We start from the raw sequence: 18,885 nt of genomic DNA, 5'->3' as shown, positions 1-18,885 counted from the left end.
GGCGTGCTGCGGCCGGGCGTGCTGCGGGAGGGCGTGCTGCGGGAGGGCGTGCTGCGGGCGGGCGTGCTGCGGCCGGGTGTGCTGCGGGAGGGCGTGCTGCGGGAGGGCGTGCTGCGGGCGGGCGTGCTGCGGGAGGGCGTGCTGCGGGCGGCGTGCTGCGGCCGGGCGTGCTGCGGGAGGGCGTGCTGCGGGCGGGCGTGCTGCGGCGTGCTGCTCTGGGCGGGCTGCGCCGGCGTGCTGCGGGAGGGGGGCGTGCTGCGGGCGGGGCGTGCTGCGGGAGGGCGTGCTGCGGGCGGGTGTGCTGCGGGGAGGGCGTGCTGCGGGAGGGCGTGCTGCGGGCGGGCGTGCTGCGGGAGGGCGTGCTGCGGGCGGGTGTGCTGCGGGCGGGCGTGCTGCGGGAGGGCGTGCTGCGGGAGGGCGTGCTGCGGCCGGGCGTGCTGCGGGAGGGCGTGGCTGCGGGAGGGCGTGCTGCGGCCGGGCGTGCTGCGGGAGGGCGTGCTGCGGCCGGGCGTGCTGCGGGAGGGCGTGCTGCGGGCGGGCGTGCTGCGGGAGGGCGTGCTGCGGGCGGGCGTGCTGCGGGAGGGCGTGCTGCGGCCGGGCGTGCTGCGGGCGGGCGTGCTGCGGGAGGGCGTGCTGCGGCCGGGCGTGCTGCGGGAGGGCGTGCTGCGGGAGGGCGTGCTGCGGCCGGGCGTGCTGCGGGCGGGCGTGCTGCGGGAGGGCGTGCTGCGGCCGGGCGTGCTGCGGGAGGGGCGTGCTGCGGGAGGGCGTGCTGCGGCCGGGCGTGCTGCGGGAGGGCGTGCTGCGGGAGGGCGTGCTGCGGCCGGGCGTGCTGCGGGAGGGCGTGCTGCGGGAGGGCGTGCTGCGGGAGGGCGTGCTGCGGGCGGGCGTGCTGCGGGAGGGCGACCCCCGCGGCCAAGGTGCCCGCACACTGCCGGGAGGCCGAGGCCGAGGCGCACCCACGCCGCGTGGGGCTCCCTGCCCGCCCCGGCGGCGCTCGGACGTGCCCAAAGGGCCCCGCGAAGGGCCGGGGACTGAGACGCGGGGTCCCCTCCGCGAAGCCCACGCCCTCGGGCTCCCGCCTGCGCCGCGGCGCCCCCAGCCTCGGGGTCGGACCTGGCCCGCGGCCGGGGCGGGGGCGGGGGCGGGGGCGGGGCGGGGCGGGGCGGGGCGGCGCCGCGGGGCGCTGGCGAGTGGCGGGGCGGGTTTCGCAGCGGAGCCCGAGGGCGCCCCACGTCTCCTCCCGCGGGAGCACCGCGCGAGTCAGGTGGCGGGTGCGGCGAGTGCGCGCGCGGGCCGGAGGGCGCGCTCACGGGAACTCTGCCTGCGGGTGCGCCGCGGGCGGGCTCGGCGGCTCGGAGCGCGGCGGGGGCGGCCGGGCGGAGGGGCCCCGCGGGCGGCGGCGGCGGCGATGTGCCGCGCCCCGCCGAGCCCGGCCCGCCGAGCCAGGTGAGGCTGCCGCGGGAGCGCCGGCCGCGGCCATGGGCACCCTGGGCAAGGCGAGAGAGGCCCCGCGGTGAGTAGGGCCCGGGCCCGGGCGGCGCCGCTTCCTCCCTCGGGGCGGGCGGCCCCGGGCGCTCCCGGGCGTGGGGAGCGGAGCGGGGCGGGCGGCGCGGGCGCCTCCGTCTACGGGAAGTCGCGGAGCCGGGGCGCGGGCGGCGGCAGGCGGGGGGCTCGGCTCAGATCCGGGGCGGGGGCCTGCGCTGTGCGCCGGCCGCCCTCCTGCCCGGCCTGGGTGGCGGGCGCCCGGGGCTCCCACTCGCGGACTTTCCGCCGGGTCCGCACCTGCGGCGGGCGCGGGGCCCGGGCAGCGCCACCTGGCGGCGTCTCCCGGCCCTGCGGGTCCCGGCCGGGCCCGGAAGGGCGGGCGGCCGCGCTCGGGGCGAGCCCGCGGAGGTCCCCAAACTTAGAGCTGTCGGGGCGCAGGCTGCACCCCCTCCCGCCCCACTGCGATTCAGGGGGCTGTCCCAGGGGAGCCTTGAAGATGGAGGAAGGGGCTAGCGCGGAGCCTCCCGGCAGGAGAGAGGCCCGGAGGGGTCAGGCGCCGTCGAGCTGTGCCCCTGGAGCGGGAGGGCCTGGCCCGGCTCCGTCCACGTGGACTGATGTGACGGCGCCGTGCGCAGCCCCCACACGGCGGGAAGCCTTACCCTGCTGTGCTTTGTGGAGCCGAGGGTGCTTGGCACCTTCTGCACCCCTCCCCGGGGTGTGGGCTCCCGGGCCGGCCCCTCGCCCGCAGCCGCTTCGAGGTACCCCGCGTCCACGCCGTGGGGCCGACGGGGCTGACGGAGGGCACAGGGCCGGGGAGGCTCCTCCCGGAAGCCGGCGAGAGCCACCTTCCACTGCAGAGAAAGTTGGGGCATCTGTGCTCTCGTCCTCTCTCGCCCCCCCTTACTGTTCTTCGCTAGATTCTGTAAAAGGTTCGACCTGACAGGTGCGCGCCCTCCCCGGAGGCACCTGCGCCTGGAGGGGATTCGGCCTGAAGCAGTGGAGAGTCTGGGCAGCCTCCTGCCGCCGAGCCCCGCCGCCCGCTGCTCGCGGTCTCAGAAAACACCTTCAAGTTAATCTGTGTCTCTCGGGCTTTATTTATTTGTTGTTTGGTTTTTTAAGTTTACGTGGGAACGTTTGGCGACAGCCCTTTAAAAATATGCCTTTGGACTTAGACCACCCTTTCTAGACCTGCCTATGGTGAAACATGTTACGCATCCTTGCCTACAGCCGTTTCACCAGAAGCCAGAGTGGTTCGAAGCTTTGTCAGGAAGCAGCCCGTCAAGAGACTGCCAGCCAAAAGAGCAGAGTTTCCTAGTTACGGGCGCAGAGAACCCCACTCTCCCCAGACCTCTCAGATTGCAGTTTGGTTTTTAGTAGGTTCTCTATGGTGTCTCGAGCCCAGAGCCTCCATCCTCCAAGATGACTTTGCTCACCTTCCCTTCACACTCCTGTCTGCTGGAATCTGCCCCGCTCCCTCTGAGTTCTGGTAGAAGCAGCTACCTCTCAGAATCACCTTGGGGAACCAAAGTGGTTTCCCCTACTGCTGACGTTAGGAAACATGACTAGAATTCGAGCCAGGGCAGTTTTTCAGAGTCCTCGGCGGTCGATGCCACCAACTGAGAGAGAAAATAGAATTTTCCCTGGACCCAGCAGTTGAGAGATAGAGGTTAACACCTCCCAGCCCCAGGGGGGAGAAGCCCTTTGTGGAGACACAGCTCCAATTGCGGTTGCCAGAGAAGTCAATGTGGAAGGCCTCAGAGAAAGAGACTTCACTTTCCTCTTTCCCAGCTTCGCCTTGGGTGGAGGTCTTCACGGTGAATGCGAAGAAACCAAGGCAGAAGGCTGACTGCTCCCACTGGCCACCCAGCACCAGCCTTAGAGAGTTGTCAGTACTTGGCAGGGAGGGAGGGAGCCTGGATGGGGAGCAAGGACTTTTACCAGCTTCCACCAGCCTGGGCACCCGTGGCCAGCAGCATTGCCTTGCTGAAAAGCCTGGATCTCCACATGTATGGAGATGTATGGAGACATGTGGATGTCCACATGTAGTGGACAATGACCGTGGAGAGTCTGCCCAGGTCTGGGGACACTTCCAGGGGCCTGCAGGAGGAAGATGTCTATTAACTAAAGTCAGAGAGGCCCCAGGTACAAATCCCAGATCTAGCACACGTGAGTCGAACAACCTCGGCTCTGTCACTTAGCTTTTAGATTCAGTTTCAACTTCATGAAATGGAGATAACATCTTCCTGGGCTATCAGCTTCAAAAACCATTTAAACCCCCGGTACAGTGCTTGCCATATCCTAGCTACTCAAGTCATTAATGCTCATTATTTTCTCTTGTTTTCAGATACTGATCTGATCCTGGGGTTATCACAGGGCCTAGATAAAAATCAATAATGGTCAGAGACTTGATCAGGTCCTGTAACACCGACTCAATCTTTCAGAAGTCATTTCCTTGGGTTAATAGATTTTCAGTAGCCAGCTGTTGATGCCGTTTCCTTGGGCCACCTGAGGTCAAAAGCAGAGTCCAGTGGCCACTGCCAGACAGCGTGGTGGAGCTAGTGTGAAACAGAGCTCAAAGGGCAAGTTCTTCCTTCTGCCGGTCTGGCTGTGTACTGAGAGTAGCCCAGAGTTCAGTACACTGTCCTTCAGCTGGTTTCCCAAAATCCATGTGTGCCCCAGCTTTTTATTTTAAGTGTTCCAGCTCCTTCTGGAGGAGACTGTATCTTATTGGAGCGGCTTCTCCCAACACTCCACCTGGAACTGGCTCTCTCTCCTCTAAGAACATCACACTCCTTATGCTTGACACCCACAGGACACGAGATTTATAGAGTTGTCTTTTCACGGTCTAGGTCTGATTCTCCAACTAGTTTTTTGAATTAAGAAACTTCTGGTTCACCTTTATGTAACAACATCAACAATTAACATAATGAGTATGTCTTAGAGTTTGCAGAGTGCCCTCACGTAGACTCTTTCACTGTGGTCCCCTTCCCCTCTGGCCTATCACAAGGTCTTGCTTATAGAATAAGCCCTGATTAATTGATGCCATTATGTGTTTATCAAAATACATAGTGAGTAGCTAAAGTTATGGATCAGAGGTAGATATTTTTTTTTGTCTCCTCTTTGGTAGTAAACTATGAAATAACCAAAGCCACAAAATTAGTTATATGTTCAAAGAAGTTACCAGCAACAATACTCATCACTATTAAACCTGAAAAGATTATAGATGTGTATATGTATCTAACGTGTGTGTTTAAATGGGAAGGAAAGTAAAATGCTTAGTTAACTTTCATATTTCATATTTCAAGTTGCAAACAACTTGTCCTGAAACGATGAGATCATGACCAAAGATGAAGCTAAGTGACAGTGGGTGAAGGTGCCCTACTGAACTCCTAAGCCATTTCCAGATCCAGACTTGTTCTTTTACATTCAGTTCTGGAATCTCCCGTTAGCTCTGGGTTTTTTTTTGTTTTTGTTTTGTTTTTATCAGTAAGGACATAGTAGAATCATATTTAGTGGTGAAAAATGACTCAATGATGGCCTGTGTTAACAATGAAAAATGGAATCTTAAATCCAAGATTTGGGAGAAAGGCAGGATTAGCTTCAAATCTAAGCCCCACTCCCATAAATCCTCTCCCCGGCACACGGGTCCTTAGTCCTTGACTTCTCCTACACAGCCCAGAGGTGTTTCTGAGGCAACCGGACCTTCTGCAGCATCTCTGATATTGCTCAAGATGAACAAATTTAGCTGAACATGAGACCGATTTAAACAACCCTTCAGAACCAAGTCAGTGGACTCCCAGCTAAAATAAATTATTGCTAAGGACCGCCAAGATGGTCCTGCCTTCTGCCTCTCCCCTTCAGGAGCTGGGGCCAGCAGGCCAAGGCAGTTCCAACCCCAGGACGAAGAAGAGCCCTTGTTTCATCCCTGAAATTCCACCTTGTTATTTGCTTGGGAGATATCTCTTTAACAGCCAACCAGTCCGTTTGGTGCATTAGCCAAGTGGGAGGGGTATGTCTTCTATCAGCCCAACTCTCAGGATTAATTCGTCTTATCTCTACTCCTTTCCTGTCCAATCTCCCTTCAGAGCTTGGAGCTGCCAGTTTGTCCACTGGCTGCTCAGCTCACACTCACTGCCACCTCTTTTTCCCCAGGAAACCTCATGGCTGCAGAGCTGCCACTAAAGCAAGACTAGAGGTGAAGCCAGCCAGCAGCCCCCTCCACTCCCATCCCAGCCTGGCCCAGATCACCCAGTTCCGAATGATGGTGTCTCTGGGACATTTAGCCAAAGGAGCCAGCCTGGACGATCTCATCGACAGCTGCATTCAGTCTTTTGGTGAGTTGGCTAGCTGCCCACATGCATAAAAATCTCTATATTACTTTGTTCTTCCCCTAAAAAGTTGCTTTGTAGACTAGCAACCTAGATTGTATTTGGGCTTTAAAAATATCTTTTGAGCCTTTGAAATGTTAGAGACAGCGTGCAGTGCCTATGGCACATGACTGTGTGGGTGTAATAGGTCGTGATGAGAGGTGTGATTTCAAGTGAGAAAAGTTACTGAGGAGAGTTTGCATTTCCATTTTTCTTAGGATGAAGGTTTTTCTCATGATGAAAAATCTCATAAAATGCTATCGTGCATCTGGTGCTTGGACATTTTTCTGCTCTTGTGTTGTTAGGGCACGCAAAGACTCAGTTACAGGAGCAAACACTGTTATCGAAAAGAAATTTGAAAGCCTTTGGGTCATGTGGACAATAAAGTTTCATAATTCTCCTTATGATTGGAGAGTAGTTGTGATGGACTAGGGAAGGATAAAGCCAGACTGTCTGTGACCGGAAGATATTGGTTAGTAAGTATTGTTATTGAAGGTCAGGGATCTGGGGAATTGGCAGACAGACACACAGTGACAGTGAATTATCTAGAATGCTGCACTCCGTCATCACCATACTCAGCATGAAGGATGCACAGCTTAGCGTAGCTCACAGGCAGTTACCTGTAAATATGCCCAATTTGTTTTAAATTTTATAAGCACTGTATATTTCTTTTGGATTATTCGTGAAATAGTGATTGAAAACTACTAAATATTGGCTCCCCATAAAAAAAAAAAAAAGGAATGATTAAAATTGATGGAAACTTCGTAGATCTCCAGCATCACTCTTCCCCCTCTGTGCCCTGCTTTGAGTCCCTCTGTTTCCCACCATGAAGCACAGGTGTACATGTGGCTCAGCTCAGAAGGGCATCCTCAGCCCAGGCCCTCGCCGGAGCCTTCTGAGGAGTATAGGGGAGGCTTGACCAGATCCCAGGCAGCACAGAATGTAGACCTGTTAGAATTCAGAACTAGGGATTATTGGCGGGATGTGTTTACTGCAAATCTTATTTATAAACTTAGGAAAGATTTGACATTTTAGTCTCGTCTAGTACACTTTAGTACAATATTGAATAGTTTTGGTGATTTCCACGTCGGTTTAAAGCACTGGTTCTCAAATGTTAGTGCAGGATCACATGGAGGTGTTTTGTTTTGTTTACTAGACTGCTGGGCCCTGCCCCTACCTAGAGTTTTTGCTCTGGGGTTCTGGGGTGACGCCCAAGAATTGATATTTTTAACAAGTTCCCAAGTAATACTGATGCAGCTGATCCAAGAACCCACTTTGAGAATCACCACTTTATTGTTGTAGACTTTTTTCTTTTGTTTTTAACTGGGAAAAGAGGGAATCTTTTTGTTATTAGTGGGTTAACTTCAATTTTTTTTTCAAATTTTAATTAAATTTCTATTTACACTCTAATCTTTCAGTTAAGAATGACTTTGGGAGCAGAGTGAGTGGTTTTCTATTTTTTAAATAGTTTTAGGAAATACACAGGCAGAGAAGTGAACCAGAGGTCAGGACACTGATGGGTATATGGCCATGAGCAGCCATTGTTCATCGTGCACTCTACCTTCAACTCACTCCCAACTTGCATAAACTGCAGAGCTCCTCACATGGTTTTGGGAATCAAACTTACAGGTCTTTCACAGGGCACTGTGACTGTTTCAGGAATAAGGATTTTTTTTTAAATATTTTATCTGTTTATTCATGAGAGACACGCAGAGAGGCAGAGACACAGGCAGAGAAAGAAGCAGGCTCCATGCAGGGAGCCCGATGCAGGACTCGATCCCAGGACCTGGGGATCATGACCTGAGCCAAAGGCAGACGCTCCTCCACTGAGCCACCCAGTTGCCCCAGAATAAGGATTTGTATTCTTTCTCCCTTTTCCTGTTGAGAAAACAGGGACAGAGAAGTGTTATTTATCACACTTTCTTCCTCTTAGCCAATCCAGCAAAGGCCGTTTTCCTAACCTCCCAAAAACCATGACATCTGCCTTAGAAATTAATACCTGACCACTTCGGAAGTCCTTCCCCCCAAAAAAACCAGGCCTGATCCATCCCCTTCAACCAGTCAATCCTACAAGGGCAAAAGATACATTGTTTTCTGGAATATGTTGAACTGAAAAAAAGTACCTTAAATTCCAAAAGCTATAAAAATCCCAATGAGTCCAAAGTCTTTTTTTCCACTCTGAGGAAGCAGTGATTGAGTGCCTCATTGCATCTGACACAGGCTGGGCAGGACACAAGGGAAAAACGGGTGGGAGAGACCCTGTTTCTTTATTAGAGCTTCGAATACCTGAGAGATGCACTGTTCAGGAAAAAATAGCTACACAACGGGGCAGAAATTTATATGAAAAAGGTGAAAAAGAGGGTAGGGGCATCTGGGTGGCTCAGTGGTTGAGCTTCTACCTTTGGCTCAGGGTGTGATCCCCAGGTCTCGGGATCAAGTCCCGCATCAGGCTCTCTGTGAGGAGCTGCTTCTCCCTCTGCCTGTGTCACTGCCTCTCTCTGTGTGTGTCTCTCATGAATAAATAAATAAAATCTTAAAAAAAAAAAAAGTGAAAAAGGAAAGAGCGCCATGTGTGGGGGGAGCAGAGAGGGCACAGTGGTTTTGACTGCTGGGCTATGGTGGCCTTGGGGAGGTGGGGGGAGTGGAGCTTGAACCACCCAGGTGAGCAGAGCAGGGGGAGGATCACTAGCAACCCTTGACAAAGAACAATCCATGGCAAAATGCCTGCTTGTGCTTCTGCAGGTCTCCTCCAAAAATAGTACAGTGTGAGCCTCATGTTTCTCTTGAACCTCATCTTACTGGTTATTTTCTCAGGTTTGTACCAAAAAGTTTTGCTGTACAATCAAGCAATCTAGCTTCGCTTTTTGTTAATGAGTTCAGATGCCTTCTCATTTTACTAATACCTGTGAAAAGAGAGGTAAATAGTCCAGAAATGTGGGAAAACCACTTTGTTTTTTGGTAATTTTGCTCTTGAGACTCTGTCTTCAGCACTTCCCAAACAACTTGGAGAGAGAGAAAAAATAAAAAATGCAAAACCCATTTTGAACAGAAAGGCTAATTCATTAATTTGGACTGCCTTCTCAACTTCACCTTCATGCAGGTGCTTTGAGGGGGTTCGAATTAGCTAGAACTGTGCTGTCCGATATGGTAGCCATTAGCTTCATGTCACTATTTACATGGACATTTCAGTTAACTAAAATTAAAAGTAAAATGTAGGTCCTCGCCTCATTTCCTAGTAAGCCTCACTAGCCATACTTCAGGTGCTCAGTAGCCACAAGTGATAGCCACTGCTGGACAGAGCAAATGGACAATATTTCCATCATGGCAGAAAGTCTGCTGGACAATGGTGGATGGGGTAGGTGGTTGACTTGAAGGGGAAAAGCAACAGAGAGACCTCCTAGGACCTGTAGGGTTTACATTTTTCTAGCATCGCTAGGTAATATTCTGAATACTATCAAAGGCATCATGGACATTTGGGTTTAGCATCTTTACTGAGGCTTCTCTAGCATTATTAACCGTTCATTGCCACCCACACTGTCCTCAGAGGAAGGACTTAACTGAAGTTCTTTGAAGGACGAGTGACCAGCAAGTACAAACTAAGGGTGCTCTTGAAGGCCTCCAGCGAGCCTCCCATTGTCACAGACAAGGTTCCAAAACTGTTATGAGAAACTCAGAGCCTTGAGTCATAGTTCACTGCTTCAGCCATGAAACAATCCACTCCCACCTTCTGGTTAATCAGAGGTCGTGCTTTACATTCTCAGCATATTATTGCTCGTTAATCTATCCCTCAGCTGAGCATAGCGAAGCAAATCATCACAACCTGGTACATTTATGTCAAACATATGTGAATCACACCATCTGTTCCAGGGGTAGAAAAGACCTATGAGATCATCTGGTTTTTAATGTTTTCACTTTTTAAGAGGGCTGCCAGCCTGGGGGGCTAAACAGAAGGCTTCACATGTCCAAATTCACAAAACTCTTCCCTTGTTCCCTTCCAAATGCAAAACAGCTTTCAACAGCATCATAAAGAAAACTGCAAACGTGTCCCAGAGAGGGGCCCTCAGCCAGGAGCCCTCCTGCTCCCAGGTGGGCTGTAGGAGGATATTCAGTGTCTTCGTCATACTTGTCAGTGCAAAGGGAAAGCAGCTTCACTAACATCCTCTATTTTATTGAGGGTTGTTTATTCTTTCTTGGGGTTCTATATGTATTGATTTTCTTTTAAACTCAAAACAACTCTGAAATTGGCAGGTCAGGTGATATTGTCTCCATTGGACAAATGAGAAAATAAATTGGGCCTCTGAGAATTGAGGCCGTTTTCCTCCTGCCCCCAGTCTAGAGAGAGAACACGCTGCTCATGTGCTTTTTTCCCTCTGTCCCCAACAACCACTTGCAACCTGAGCGGGGGTGCACTCAGAGCCCTCTCCTAGGAAGATCTCCCTTTATGCAGGGAACACGACACAGGCCTAAACCCTGTGCCCACATTCTGCAGGCAGGGTCTCCCCCAGATTAGAAATTAAACTCCATTCAATTTGAGGAATATTCATTGGACCCCACGTACATCTGTCTGCCTGAAATTCTATCTTGAACAAAGTGCTAATTAAAATTGCCGTAGGCATTGTACAGATGCCATATACAGAGACCTCCCAAACTAACAGCTATATTTTCTGCTCCATGGAGCACTTAGGTGTTAAAAGTATTTTATAGACCTCACCTTTCTAAGGGCAAAACACTACATCTACTTTTTAAAATTGGAGCCAGAAGGCAAACACATACTTGTTGGGACTGCACATAGTTCCCTCCGTGCAGAGGGACAGCTGTGGTTCCTCACCACTTTACAACTTGTAGTCTGTGAACTAAAGTGAGGGGCCCAGAGGCAACCAGAATGCAAGACCAGGAGCCAAGGGTCATGATATCGAAGGGTGCTCAGACCCAAGAATGGGCAGCTCCGAGGAACAAAGCCAAGTGTAGCGTCAAGAAGGGGCTCAGAACTCTGTTGTGGATGGCTGGTCCTTTGTGAAGAAGGCCAGAGCTGACCCACTAGCCACCTCAGGTGAATGCCCAGATGCTAAGGTGTCATACGTAAGGGATGGTCCCCAGGGCACCCATGTTCTAAGGTTCCTAGACATCAGAGCAGCTCCTGGACGTGACTGTTGCTAGCCCTCCGGAGTGAATTAGCATTTTGTGGTCAAGCTGCTACTTATGCCAAGGAGTGTCTTTGCTGCCTCTCAGACAGGCTGGCAGCACCCAGTGCCCCAGCCTGACGTGTCTGCCCTCTCATGGGTGTGAGGTACAGTGATTGCCAGGCTCGAGAAAGGAGGAGATGAGAGATCCCCTTCACTCTAATCTGTGCTCTCCTGCTGGTGGTGGTCACGACAGTCCTCCCTCTGTGATAGAAAAATGTCCATGGATAAGGTTGACAGTGTCTCAGGATTCCTGAGCACTTTAGTTTAATAACTCCATCCAGAGAGATGAGGGTGACAGCCAAGAGACAGACAGACGGTGGCTGAACACTCACCGTGGGCTGTGCAGGGTATGGGGCCATTACCTGCACTGGGCCCATGAATCTTCACAGCAGCCCCAGCAGCTGCATATTATTTTGCTTTTTTAATTAATGGGGTATTGAAGGGATCCTTGGGTGGCTGGGTGTCTGCCATCAGCTCAGGGTATGATCCTGGAGTCCCGGGATAGAGTCCCACATTGGGCTCCCTGCGTGGAGCCTGCTTCTCCCTCTGCCTGTATCTCTGCCTCTCTCTGTGTCTCTCATGAATAAATAAATAAAATCTTAAGAAAAATATAATAGGGCATTGAAGCTCAGGGATGTTACATGACCTGTGGACAGTGGCCCACCCTGTTAGTGGGGGAGCTGCTGGCATCTGACTCTGGTTGTCTTTTCTCCGAGGCTCTTGTTCTTTCTACACTAGCACAGGTTCTCCAGTTTGAACAGAAGCAGTGATCGTCAGGGGGGTGTGTTCATTCAGATTCTTGATGTCCAACTCCAGGGATTTCTCATTCAGCCTGCCGTCACTGTGGTTTTGAGGGAGGTGACCCATGAATTGATTTTGAGAAATACTTGCTCTCCCTTCTCAGTTGTACAGGCTCCCTCTAAAACTGCCGCCTGTCAATCGTTTGTCCATGGAAATAAACAGTGTGGGTACCTGTGACAACTACAGTTTGGTTCTTTGCGCCCCAAGGCAGCAGTCCTCATCTGCACTGCCACCTTTAAGCCTCACTCGGACCAGCTTACGGGGTGCTTCAGGGCCTTGCTTCCTGCTCTGTGCTTGTCCCCCAGAGGTCAGAGGCCTGGAAGTAGTGGCTGTGCTGGGAAGCAGGAGAGGCGCTTCATCTAAAGTACTTCCCCAAAGTGCCACTTTTCCCACAGACTTTGTAAGGCCACATGTTGACACGAAGGGTATTATGTCCATGATGGAGACACAGTAGGAAATGGTGTGAAAGCAAAAGCACTGTAATGGGTAGTGGCCTGAAACAGCAGTAATTGGGCGGAGACCACGCCCAGGCCAATGTCTCCACAGTGGGACCTTCCCCTGTCTCCCTGGAGCACTCAGAGCTGCGGGGGTACGTGGGCCTTGTCCCGCAGGTAGTTTGGTCTACCACCTCGCTGGGGTTGTCCTAGAGAGGAGGGCAGCAGGGCAAGACGAGTGCAAGGGGGCCAGCATCATGGGCACCACACTCTGTTTGGTCCCATCAGGGTCCTGGAAGTCCTAAGCTGCAAAAGCAGGTGTTAAATTTTCAGGACTTTAAGCCAGTTGTTAGATACAACCACCATTAAAAGTTAAATTGTATAAACTTAACAATTATATTAAAAATGAAGGTAAGAAATCTCAGAACTCATCATTTCCTGATGTCTGACCACATTTTACTATTTTCTATGCTCCTGAGGTCTTGCCTGTTGCATCCACACAGTGTGAATGCTGCATGGCTGTAAGGTGTGGTGGGTACATCTCCTCCCGCCCCATGCTCTGTGAGGTCGTGCTGACAGCTTGAGGCTGCCTGGGTTGGGAGTATTTACACCATCGAAAGAGACAATTGCCGCTAGTCAGGGCTTCCTGTCAGTTGCTACCTCCCCCTCCCAGAGAGGCAGTTGTGCACCATTTCCCAGCATACCCCTTACTCCCAGCCACAGAGGGTACTTACAAAGCAAGGTGTCAGTGGGAAGGAGAGCTGAAAACCGGAAATATCATTTTGCATCACCCAGTTGGAAGATGTAATTATTTGCCATCCTTTGTTTCTTTCATGGATATATCATATAAAACACCTCCATGTGCTCTTCAAAGAAAAGGAACCATTTGCCTTAGAGATAAGGAAAGCCAACATCAGTGAAGTTGAAAATGTGTCTTCAAGTGACAGTGGAACTTGACAATTAAAGCTCGGTGCGTCTTATTCTGAGTTGAAGCCATTTTGGTTTTTGTTTTTAAACTTACCTCCTCTAAAAATTCTCCATGATTAAACCATCCCTTATTTCTGACCAGCCAATCCCCAGGTTTGTGACCTCTGTTCTTCACCTCTTACATGCTGTCTCTGTTTCTGATTCCATCTGTGTAATCCCTTCCCACTACGTGGTAACAGGTACTACATATAAGCCAAGCTTCTGTTGACTATGTTTTCCTAAGTGCATTTGCTAACTATATTTCCAATTATGTGGACCGCTCATATCCTTTACCTATTTAGCACTCTGTTTAATGTTTTTATTAGGTTTGTGAAAACTTTTTATATGGTAAAGCTGTTAACTCCTTGAACAGCATTTGCTACAGACATCCCCTCCCTTCCCTTCACATTTCCACTTTTTATGTCAATTTTGGGATTTTAATGCTTAGAAATTTCACATTTTTATGCATAAGTTTGTCCTCATTTTTTATAAAGTCTTTTCCTTTATTTACTCTAAGCTTGAAAAAAAAATCCATATTACAAAGATGTAGTGAATGTCCCATTGTCATTTTTTAAAAAGATTTATTTATTCATGAGAGACAGAGAGGGAAAAGAGAGAGGCAGAGGCAGAGACACAGGCAGAGGGAGAAGCAGGCTCCATGCAGGGAGCCCCGATATGGGACTCTGGGATCGGGCCCTGAGCCAAAGCTAGACAGTCAACCGCTAACCCACCCAGGCGTACCTCCCATTGTCATTTTTATTGAAGTTTTAGTGAATCCATTGTAGTTCCATATCCCACTCTTATGGGTGTTCAATGAAAGTTTGTTAGTAGGTTTTTGGCAGAGAAAAAGAATCCTCCAGTTTTGTTTCTGAGATTGTCATTGACTTAAAACCAGAGAGCTTGGACAGTCGCTTTGTAACTCAGAGCCTCAGTTTCCCCTTACTGTGATGGTATTGCAGTGATTTTTGAGATTGCCAGTATCTGGGAGAAGATGTCGTGTGGTCTTGATCATGATGTTGAATGTGAATTTTATAAATTTACATATTTGCATATTTAAAGAAAGTACTTTTGATCTCTTTGAAGCTAGTAGTACCCTTTGGGTGAAGACTTAGATAACCAATCAATTCTAAACCCATTTCTCCTAAATTATTAATACAGAATGAGTCTATTGTTCGTACTTTTTTTTTTTTTACAAAACTTAGCATAAAATTTACTACTTATATAAACTTTTAAAATATTATTTTAGTAATAGTTAACTTTTGAGAACATGATATTCACATTAATGTATTTTAGATACATATTGTCACTGAATCTGCGCCCTTTTATCAGTTCCTGTATTTACAAAGATCTAACTGTAACCCAGCCTTCATGTTTACTTATTAAATTTTAATAACTCTAAAAATTATTCACGCTCACTGCAGAAAATTTAGAAAACAGAGTCTAGGAAAAAGAAGAAAACTATACTTATCCATTCCACCACCAAGAGCAAGATAAGCACTATTACACTGTTTGGTTTATCTTTACACTGTTTAATATATCTCCCTAGATTTTCTTCTGTGCAATGCTTACAGGTACTATAATCATGTTAATTTTTCCATGGTAGATTCACTCTCTTTGCTTTCCATAATTCACATTTTCAACAATTATGATCTTACAGTCAATATTAGTATTTGTAAAGAGGTGTGCTAGCACAGAGTTGCTATTTAATCCTAAAATGGATTTTTAAGAAATAATTCTGACATAATCCCTTCAAATGTGGGACATAAAAGTGAAGGTTTGTCTGGCAACTAAAATGAGCCCACTGAGGAATTAAAGGCATTACAAGAAGATTAGCTACTCATTTCTTTCTAATGCTAAGTGCTAATTGTGATAACCCTGGCTGGCTGACCATAGTTGTAATAAATCAAAGAAACAAGCAAAATGCTTCCATGAACTCAAAATTCTAGGTGTATTTGTTTTAATGCATAAAATCAGATGGCTTTTGTTGAAGAGGAGCTTTACTTTCAGAAACAGTGAAAAAAAATCTGATGTCTTTATTAATAAACTTTCTGAGGGACTCTTAAGAAGTAGCGATCGGGAAAGCTACATAGCAGAAACAAGGATCCTACAATTTGGTACATCTCTGATTCTTCTGCAGAGTAGAAGAGATGGTGGACAGTGTTGTGGCAGAGGCCTTGTTTGAGTACTTTGGTTTTTTCCAAAGAGTGGTCTAAGGCTTTGGGGAGATTGCTGAGGTTCTTGCCAAAATCTTAAAGCAGAAAATACTGCCAGGATGGAGCTTTGATTGAGGGACACCAGTGATTAATTTGAAGTAGACAAAAAAAAGTGGGAACCAGAGACACTATTCTTGGTGGGGGAGAGAGAAGCAGAGATTTCCAGTTCTATAGTGAGGAGAGGATGGACTGCCCAGAGTAGTCCAGTGCTCAGAGGTAAAGTCGTCTGAGAATTTCTGGGGTGGAGAAGCAGAGGTAGCCATGTCTGGCTTTTCTTCACTGATCTCTCTAAACCACCTTCCAGGACTTGTTTTTGTAATCTTGTGAACAGCCCCATTTTAAGGGGGCACCCAGGGCATTTAGGAGGCCAAGAAATGTTGTAGCTTTAGCATTTATGAGTCTGTTGTGTTAGAATAGAGTACAGATCTAATGAGCAATTAAATATAGATCTGATGAGCATAGAGGCTTTTTCATGTTCCCTTCTTCTCTGCCTTCCCAGTTCATTAGCATCATCATCATGGGCTCCAGACTTATTCCATCCAAACCTGCTTTGGTAGATTCACCATTTACTTCTACTTTCAGGTAGTTGAGGTCACCCCGAAGTGAGTCACTCTGGCTTCTGATGTGCTGCTTCCTAGAGCATAGTCGTAGTACTCATGCTGCCAGCTGTTGGGCTGTTCAGTTATTGTCAAGGATAAGCTGAGTGCTTGGACTCAGCCAAGTGACTCTGGGGCTCATCTGTTTGGTTCTGCATTAAGCCCTAGAGAAAAAGCTCCCCACACGCACTATGCCTGTGGTTTCCCAACCCTCTCTGTCCCCAGTGGCTTTGAGTCCTGTCACCTGGTCAGCAACCACCAACATCTACCTGAGATGGACTTAGCTTTAGTTAACTAAGAAAATGTGCCCTCAAAATTGTAACACAGGTAGGGGACCACCTTCTGGATTAAAGAGACTTAAGGGACACTTCAACTAGTCACAGTGTGTTAATATTTTTTAAAAATTGTGTGTGTGTATGTATGTATACATACACACATATACTCATTATATTAATACATAATTATTCATATGCTGATTGGGTATTCCATGATATTAGGGAATTACTATTCATTTTGTTTTATACATGTTAATGCATATTTTTTCTTAAGAGTCCTTATTTTTTAAAAATATGCTGAAATAGTTACTGATGAAATTATTTTCAGGGATTTATTTTAAAATAATAGGAGACAGGGAAGTGAGTGGGTTACACATGGACCAAACTTGGCCATGGCTGATCATTGTTGCAGCTGGGTAAGTCCATAGAGGTTCTCTACATTGTTTTGCCTACTGTGGTGTATGCTTACAGTTTTCCATAAGATCTTGGGACGCCTGACTGGCTTAGTAAGTAGAGTAAGCAACTCTTGATCTCAGGGTTGTGAGTTCGCATCCCAGATTGGGTGTAGATTACTTAAAGTCTTTTTTAAAAAATCAAAAATAATAATTTTCCATAAGATCTTTAAAAAGAAGTGTCCTCAAAGCTAAGAAAAATAGATGGTTAAGAACTATAGGAAATTCAAAGGAATGCATTCTAATTTTCTTAGATAATGAAATAGAGTATCATGCTTACATTAATGAGGGAAGTATGGTTCCATACCACCGAAATAATTTATTCATGTCCTACACTTGATTTTCCCCCATCATACTGATCCCATTCCCCATTCAACATAGAGATGTTGAATATCTGATATCCAGAAAGGCAAGAACATAAAACTAGAAACTTTAATCTTCAATCCTACCACCAGAGGTGGGACTTGGAGGTAAGTAAGTGAGAGAATGTAATATTCTCTTCCCCACCCTACCTCACCCCCCCCCCCACACACACACACAGTTTTGATCTGGAATATGCCGTGGCTATGGCACAGCCTGATTTCAGTAAGACAGTAGATTATAGAAGACAGTAGACATAGAAGGTGCCATGAAATACCACACAGCATTCATGGTCTTTGGAATCTACTCCTGACTCTACCATTTATCAAATGTTGACCATTGGTAGGTTATTTTACTATGTTTTTTTTTTTCATCTATAAAATGGATAATAATGGCAAAAAAATGTAAAAGTTTTAGTTTGGGTGAAAACTAAATATGGTTGTTGTAGTAGAAAGCATTTACTTAAATTATTATCAAAATGCTATTACATAGTAGATACTCAAAAATAGTAGCAATCATGAGTACTGTAGGTTTGAATGTTAGTGTATCATTCCCTCAGATTAATGCAAACTGCCAGAAGATCCAAAACCAAATTATAGAGATACAGGATGGAGGTAACTGGCTGGAATGGCCATGTCAAAGAAATTACCAGGATGTTGTCATAATAGACAAACAGGTAGGAGTCTAGTGGAGTGCTATATATACATTTCAAAATTTTATATGCATTTAGGCTATATTAATAGATATTCAGTAAATAGACCCAAAGAAGTCTCTTATTTTTCAAAATATCAGGGCAATATATGTCAAAATCCAACATGAACTATCTTATGGAATATAGTGGAAGGAATACAGTTATTTAATAAAACTGAAGCACAGGAGGAGTATGGGATGCCTGTGTAGGCCTTGGGAACACCTGAAATTAGAACACCATCAGGAGACACTAGACTGTCTCTGTCTCCCCTTGCTCTTCCCCCCTCTTCTTTCTCCCTTCTCTCTCACTTGCTTCTCCCTGCTTGTCAATTAATTATTCTCTTTCATTGGAGATTTGTTTCCTTCATGTACAGGAAATATGGCACTAACAGCTGCGAATCTTGCATCTCTCATCAATAGAGATTTAATTTTCCCTCCTCAAGTTCAGTGAAAAAAATTGCCAGGGAAGAACATTGATTGGTTCACATTGAGGCAGGTGGCTACCCTGTGGTCACAAGAATGGAGTAATTTAAGAATGGAGCATTTCTGACTAGAATCAAATGAGTGAAATTATGTTTCCCAAAGGAAGGCTGCTATTCTGGGCACACAAAACAGTATCTGTCTACTGTACCAAGATCTGACCAAACGCTAGAGTACAAGGTGTTATTAAATTCAGGATTAGTCTCTGGGTCTTAAGATAGGAATGGAATACTAGAGAGAGGACTGAGGAGATATCTAGTTAAGAAATGATATAGAAATACAGAAATAGAATCTATGAGAATAGAAGATGACAGTACCTAAGAAGAAGACAAGTGGCTTTTTCTTTCTTCTTTGTCTTAAAGTGCTAAGCATTTATTTGTCCTGATGGCGTTAAGCATAGAAGAGTTAAAATGAGTTATTTACCTCCAAGAGGACAGATAAAGAGTAAATTGGACTTACATTTTAGCAAAGAACTTCAGCTTCCCATGTATAAAGGTATTAAACATCAAAGTAAGAACTTCCAGTTGGGGCTATAATGAAATATCGGGTATTAGAATTATTTTCCTTCTATAAACCACCATGA

At 47.9% G+C, this 18,885-nt stretch overlaps 1 protein-coding gene across 1 annotated transcript in view; it reads left to right on the top strand.

Annotated features, from left to right (window-relative positions):
• Window positions 1–1,369: 1,369 nt before the first annotated feature.
• Window positions 1,370–18,885, top strand: part of RASGRP1 (RAS guanyl releasing protein 1) — a 74,883-nt gene continuing 57,367 nt past the window's right edge. Inside the window, 2 exon segments of the mRNA XM_038580013.1 lie at window positions 1,370–1,513; window positions 5,638–5,819. Coding sequence (XP_038435941.1) covers window positions 1,479–1,513; window positions 5,638–5,819 — 217 coding nt within the window. The 5' untranslated portion in view covers window positions 1,370–1,478.

This window comes from Canis lupus, chromosome 30 (assembly GCF_011100685.1).
Source record: "Canis lupus familiaris isolate Mischka breed German Shepherd chromosome 30, alternate assembly UU_Cfam_GSD_1.0, whole genome shotgun sequence".
Lineage (NCBI taxonomy): Eukaryota > Metazoa > Chordata > Mammalia > Carnivora > Canidae > Canis > Canis lupus.
Note: the sequence above shows the minus strand (reverse complement) of the source record. Positions and strands in the feature narration are given on the sequence as shown.